The sequence below is a fragment of the Oryzias melastigma genome, linkage group LG3 (genome assembly GCF_002922805.2).
Source record: "Oryzias melastigma strain HK-1 linkage group LG3, ASM292280v2, whole genome shotgun sequence".
In the NCBI taxonomy this organism is placed as follows: Eukaryota; Metazoa; Chordata; class Actinopteri; order Beloniformes; family Adrianichthyidae; genus Oryzias; species Oryzias melastigma.
This window is the reverse complement of record NC_050514.1, coordinates 10,563,259-10,570,334: the sequence shown is the minus strand read 5'-3', so window position 1 is coordinate 10,570,334 and position 7,076 is coordinate 10,563,259. Positions and strand designations below refer to the sequence as shown.

At 35.6% G+C, this 7,076-nt stretch overlaps 1 protein-coding gene across 1 annotated transcript in view; it reads right to left on the bottom strand.

The window, feature by feature from the left end:
• myef2 (myelin expression factor 2) overlaps positions 1-5,732 on the bottom strand; it is an 8,923-nt gene extending 3,191 nt beyond the window's left edge. The window contains exons 1-10 of the mRNA XM_024295972.2: positions 5,533-5,732; positions 4,035-4,237; positions 3,258-3,310; positions 2,390-2,397; positions 2,183-2,276; positions 1,311-1,499; positions 1,073-1,226; positions 943-992; positions 795-855; positions 334-435 (exon numbers count right to left, since the gene is read on the bottom strand). Of these exons, the coding sequence (XP_024151740.1) occupies positions 334-435; positions 795-855; positions 943-992; positions 1,073-1,226; positions 1,311-1,499; positions 2,183-2,276; positions 2,390-2,397; positions 3,258-3,310; positions 4,035-4,237; positions 5,533-5,642 (1,024 nt within the window). The 5' untranslated portion in view covers positions 5,643-5,732. The remainder of the gene's footprint in view (positions 1-333; positions 436-794; positions 856-942; positions 993-1,072; positions 1,227-1,310; positions 1,500-2,182; positions 2,277-2,389; positions 2,398-3,257; positions 3,311-4,034; positions 4,238-5,532) is intronic.
• Positions 5,733-7,076: the final 1,344 nt, after the last annotated feature.

The following is a 7,076-nucleotide window of genomic DNA, read 5'->3' as shown; positions in this document are numbered from 1 at the left end:
GTTCATCCCACCGTAACCAGAAGCGTCCATACCTGAATCACAGAAAGCACCAATGTTTACTGTTGTTAGAAGAAAACTGATCTTTTACGGTTTCAGTCTTTTATTTCACAAGGTGGCTTTTCCTCAAAGTCTCAACTATGCAGCGAAACAAGCTGTGATTGACATTACACTGGGTCTTCCTCCCTCATCTTTTAGGACCATACAGAAGCCATTTCTATTAAGCTCTTGCGCACTAGAGACTATTCACATGGGCTATCTTAGGCATTTTAAAACAAAGTTGTAATGCATTTGAGTAGTTTGTCATTAATACAGTAAATAAAATCAAAGAATGACCTCCAGGTCCCATAGATCCCATCCCTCCACCTCCACTCAGACGGTTTGCATTTATGGGCTGTCCTCCTGGCCCCAGACCCATTCCAATACCACCCAGACCTCCTACAGGGCAAAGAAGACAAACACGGCCATGTTTAAACTTTAATGCATAGAGTGAGACCATATTGATAGATTTTTTTCCTACGTTAAAAAATATAGTTTCTAAAACAAATTTTGTGTATTAAGTGAAATTTTTTATCATGTTTTATACAAAAGCAAAATCTCTCCATTAATCAAACAGCTAAGAAAGCTACGTTTTAAAAAATAAAATGCTTTACATCACTATCACTATAAAAACATCTAATACAAACATGACTTCGAAATACTTCAAATATTCCAGAGGTAGGCAAAACTATAAAAATACGGACATTTTATTTGACAGAAGTTAATACAAGTAAATGCAGCTTAGTAAGTGTACCCACGTGGTAACTGCGGGGCTTTCTCAATGGGAGGGAAGTCATCAAGAGGGAGAGACTTTTCATCCTGAAAAAAATGAAATCAAATAATATCAGTTTGGCTATTTCTAATTCTCCAAATAACTTAAAAAACAAAAAAAAATAAAACACGAACCATTTTGACATGCATCTGTCTTTCGAAGAGCATCTGTCCATTAAACATAGCTGAGAGTAGAGTCAAGGAAACAAATATCAAGAAATGATTTATTTATATAAGAAATATATATATATATTTTGAAGGATACAAATAGCTTGCACAGCTTCCAGTGGCTGATCAAAAGTCACTGTTCCCATCCCACGACTCTTCCCATCTTTATCCTCCTTCACATCCGCTCGTTTCACCACACCTGCCATGCCGAACACCTCCTTTAACTTTTTCCAGCCCACCTTGAAATCCAGCTGCAGACAAAACACATGAGTTAACAGAAAGGGATGGACTGCTAAAAAAAACAACAACAAAGGAGGAGACGGGCTTGTCCTTACATTAGCAACAAACACTGCGTTGCCGAGTCGTCCAGCCTGCAGAGCATGGATGACCTCAGGTGGGATGTTAGGGTTGTTTGCAATGGAAGGAGGGAGGTTCATCCCTCCAGGTCCCATATCCTGTCCACGACCTCCTTGTCCACCCCCTATGCGCTGTAACGCACGTCGAGCATGCTCCCCATCAGGGTCCTGAAACAAAACAACACATTAAATATTATTGAAGATCAAACCCAAAACTAAATCTAATACTCTTTAGTCCATTACAGTGGAATGTGTTTACCAAGAACTACTAAGACATGTAACTATCTAGTATAAAATACTTTGAAGGAAACTTTTTAACATTCAGAGACACAAAGAGAGCGCCCTCTGATTGATCAGAACCTGATTGATAAAAACTCTGCTGGTGGTTTCATTCTTAGCATTTTTTAAAAATTGCTCATCTGACATCACATGTTCAATTGGTCAATGTTGTAAAAACACGAAACAGAAGGTCGTGTGAAGAATCAAAGTATAAAGTGATTGCTAGTAGTTACTCGCACTTAAACTACACTAGTAATAATTATTCTTCTTATAGAAAAATGTTTTAAAAATGGTAATTATTTTTGCAAAAAAGGGTCAACTCCAATTTAGTGAAGGAACACTGTACCCTTCAATTCCTAGTTTACATTATTATGGAATTAAAATTTTTATATTTAAATAACTGAGCCACAAAGAAGTAAAACATAACACATTGCATTAACACCTAAAGTAAATAAGTGAAAAATATCAATAAGGAAAAGGGGATTAAATAAATAAAACACTGTCAGATAGAAAGCAAAGATTAACTTAAGAACTATTTTTTGCACAAACTTTAGCTAGAATCTGATTGTCACCTCTTTTATGTTGAGTGGTCTTCCATTCAGATCATGCTTGTTCATTGTCAGAACTGCTTTCTTGACAAATTCATCATCTTTGAACTCCACAACACTGTTGATTAAGACAACAGACACAAAATGAGGAAATAAAACCAACTAAAAAACAATGTTTTTTTTTTAATTAAAAAAAAAAAAATAAATAAAAAAAACTGTGCCGTTTCTTACCCACAACCCTGACCGCAGGACATGACAGTGGAGGCGGCACACAGGGAACAAACAAAAATATGTTTAACATTAAGACATGAGAAACAATAAAGAAACATTTGAAATGTGTTAACATGCTTCTATTTCTAGAGTGCATTTTGGCCATGATCACTAGCTTAAGCCAGCTAGCTTTTGATTAAATGGTTAAAGATCAAATCTATTATTCTTAATAAAATGAAAAGGCTTACAAAGTAACATTTGACTATTAAAATAAAGGTTTAAGGAAATATGTATCTAACCTGAATAACATTTTTACAAACACCACATGATGTATGGAAAAGTGACTTACTTTGTTTACTTTTTTTAAATGGCAAGAAAATCATGCCAACATTTTACCAAATACATTGTTCAGTTTTAACCAATTTGCCATAAAGGGAAGGAAAAACTGTGGTTCACATTTAAATATATACAAGAAACTTAAGCAATTTAATGTGAAACATAATGAAAGAAACACTAGAAGATCTTTTGATGTTGAAAAGAACTCCGTTTCAAATATTTTTGAAACATGAGGGTCAATCAATCGGATAAATCACACACCCCACATTTCCCTTTGGAAAATGGCCAAACAAACAAACTTTTAGGTCAATTAAAATAACAACAGCAAAGCCAAAAATGTTCTCTTAGAGAAGTTCATTAGGCTGCTTTTCCAAGATCAACCGGACATCTCCCTTTCATAAAGTTATCAATAATTATCCATCTAAAAGGATCTAGACACAACGTAAAGTAACTCCAGTGACCCAAAGGATCAGAGCCTACAAGAGCACTTGATTATTGAAAGCCTGCTGAGGGCATTTAAAACCTCGTGCAGCAAGTGGGCCACATCACTTACCCTTGACTTTCCTTCAGCATCCTTAAAGAGCTCCACGTATGTAACCTCACCAACTACATGAGACATACAAGGGAAAAATACCAAAAGAACAAAGTAATTTAAGTCACCAAGTCTTCGAGTCGCCTTTGGCCTTGGCAATGAATCTACGGATGGAGATGTCCCATTAATGATCAACAGTCAGCCCAGACCAACATCCCACCAGACAACACCACACCTTGCTGAGCAGTGACTGAGACACCCACAGGCCAAGGCAAGAGAGAAACACGGCTACATCAAACCTGAGAAATTCAAAAGACTTCAACATGATGAGTTGAACAGCAATTCCATTCATGATTACAGTCTTACGCTGTCCTCGGAGCACAAAATGCTTAATGCGACCTCGCTAATCGAGAGTAAAACATGAGCAGATTTTGATTCGATGACCTTGAAGCAAAATACAACAAAAACATTCAACAGTCAATTCTTCGAAGGACTTGAGGTTGCAATTTGGAGCCGACAATTCCAAAGAACAAGTGACAATTTGACTGTTTCTTTCCTTTTCTTGCAGAGATTTCAGCCCAAAATAGATTGTTGTCCATCCAAAATCGTTTGAAACACAAATAACCTAAAAATCACAATGCTGATTCCTTAGAATCTGCACAATGAACATCCGAGTAAGACTACAAACTAGCAAACAAGTGCAAGAAGCACAACACTATCTGGAGGACAGGGATATAAAAAAATAAGGAGTAGAAGACAACGGGAAAGAAAAACAAACCGCATCAATGAGGATATTACCTTTTTCTCGCATTAGATCTTTAATTGCCTGCCACTTCATGTCATACGGGATGTTGCTGATGAACACCCGGTTCCTATGAGAACTCTTCTTCTCTCCACCATGCTTGTCTTTGTAGGGATGGAAGCGGGCTCCCCCTCTTCTGCTGCCAGACTTCTCTTTAGCATCATGTTTTTCTGTGCCAAGCTTATTTTCTTCACCGTCTCTGAAAAGTTCACAAAGCTACAGGTTATGGATCAACACAAATGACACCTGAAAGTCCCACTCCAGTAATCTTGATTAGAGAAAGAGAGTTTCAAGTGTTTAATTAGTCCTGATTGTGACATTTTTAGCCTTAAAAATTTAAAAACTGCTACTTTACACCCCCAACCTAGCATTACTACAAAAATGGCAATATCGGAGCTACAGTTTTTAACCAGGGTGAGGACAACAACAGACAAACAATATATGGACCTAGTATCAACAAACAGATGCATCAGAATGGAGTGGAGCAAGGAGCTTGTGGGCTACTGATTGTTGCTTCCGCGTCACTGATAAGAGTTTTTCTAATTTGATTTATTTTAGTCTGCTCCTGATTCCCAACAATTTGGGGGAGAAAAAAAAAACAAATTAAGCTTCTTTATACATGCCCTCCATCATCAGAAAATGTCTCAGGAACACGTTAAAACACAATTTTCATTATAGTGTATTTTAAATAACAGTAAGTGTGTAGAGTTAAAAACTATAAAGCAGTGCCTAAACTACATACAGAAAAAAAAGTGAACATGTTGCTATTTATTTCCAAATCAATTATTTGCATAGTAGATTATCACTGGTGCTTCGATTCGAACAGAAAATATAAAATAGTTTCCTTCTTATCAAATATTTTGTGGGAGATTAACTTTACACCTGGTGTAATACTTTTTTTTAGAATGTATTAATTAACCGAATACAGAAAATCAGTTTCAATGGGTTATAATTAGTCAAACCCGAACATACTTTTTTTGTGATGGTTCGTGATGCTAACTTAAATCACGGAGCCTGTTTAGGCTATTAGCATTACAGTTCCTCTGGCACAATGAACGACAGAGCAACCAACACGCTTTGCAATATAGTGGGTCCTTAAATAATGCAAAGCAAAACACAAGTGTGCGTCATGTATGAAATACCTTAGGTTTAATCGTGATATCAAATCAAATGTTTCGTTTTCAGTGTGTCTTTTATATTCAAATTTCTATTACCAGCTAACTCCAGCTAGCATTGCTGCACCACCTGCACAATACATGGCGATTTTTGACAAAACTGCGACATTTTGAGACGCATATGGCGAGCCTACAAATTACATATGACCTAGAGTCCAACATCCTTTCCCGGATATTCAGTTGTACCTTTGTGCAGATTGCAAAACAACGTTTGCTTTCCATTGGCTAACAATAGTTAGCACCCTGAGACTCCATTTTGGCTAAGCGTGCTAGCAGCCCCCCAGAGGGACCGAAAAGGCGAAATGTTATTGTTACTTACGTTTTCACGCCATTTGGCGTTTCTTGGGATGTTTCGTCAGTTTCTGATTTAATAGATTCAACCGTCTCCTCCTGCTTAATCTCTACTTCGTGAGTTGTAACATCTGCCATAGCAAGGTTTGTCTATCCGCCTGACACACAACAGAAGATGCCCCTACGCAGTTGGAAAAAAGGCTTTATTCCGCTATCGCGAGACTAGCAAGACGTTGCTAGGCAGCCTGGCAGAATAGAATAGAATAGAATAGAATAGAATAGAATAGAATAGAATAGAATAGAATAGAATAGAATAGAATAGAATAGAATAGAATAGAAGTGACGTTCAAGGAGATACTGTCAAGTATAGTATAGATTAACCTTACAAAAAGTAAGATAAGGAAAATACTTTTGGGTGAGACTGCATATTAAGTTTAACTGAAGAAAAATAATAATTAAAATTACAATGAAAAAAAATATCCAGAGTTACAAAATGAATAAATAAATACATAAAAACAAATAAATAAAAACAGCACAAATATGGTTGAAGTGTCTGCTATTTAAAAACCAGAAATCACTGCATGGTTTACTGTTGATCTAGTAAGAAATAAATCATAAAAAAAAAAAACATTTTTTAATGCAACTTTACATGTTTGTCTGAACTACCATATGTCATAATAGAAAGGAACAAAAAATGTGGACCATGGAGTCCTTAATTCACTTAACAAGTGGAAAACAAAGTAGAAGACATGTGAAACTATTCTATTCTATTCTATTCTATTCTATTCTATTCTATTCTATTCTATTCTATTCTATTCTATTCTATAAAACAGAGGACCAAACATAAAAAAAATTATTCTATTCTATTCTATTCCATTCTATAAAACAGAGGACCAAACATAAAAAAATCTATTCTATTCTATTCTATTCCATTCTATAAAACAGAGGACCAAACATAAAAAAATCTATTCTATTCTATTCTATTCTATTCTATTCTATTCTATTCTATTCTATTCTATTCTATTCTATTCTATTCTATTCTATTCCATTCTTGCTTGTCTTTAATCACAGATAATGTATTCAAGGCAGCAGTAAATACAGTCTAAAAGTTCCAGCCAGCACACTCAGTGTCAAACTGAAAGCTCCACTCTATTGATTACAATTCAATGCCAAGCTCTCTATTATTCTCAATCGTATTGACTGATACACTCATTTGCCACTGGATTTCTTTCCTCGTCCTTTTAATTTAGTTTTTATTTATTTACATTTTCTCCTAAGTCTAGTAATAAATCTATTTGAAAAATATTAAAAGACCAATTTCCTGTGAAATATATTTACTTTGAAATATTTTGATTCACTCAGCAATCACAATAAAAAAGGACTGTACAGTATACAAGTGACAGTACAATATTTTGGTGATAAAACATTTTCTTTGCCTTTTTCCCAGATGTATCAGTAGGTTTTCTTTCACTCCCGACCTTTCTGACTCTAAATGTGAAGGCTGCAGACATTTCCCAACAACTCAGTGCTACCACTAACAGTCAGTGAGGTAGGGAGGTTAATCTTTAACAT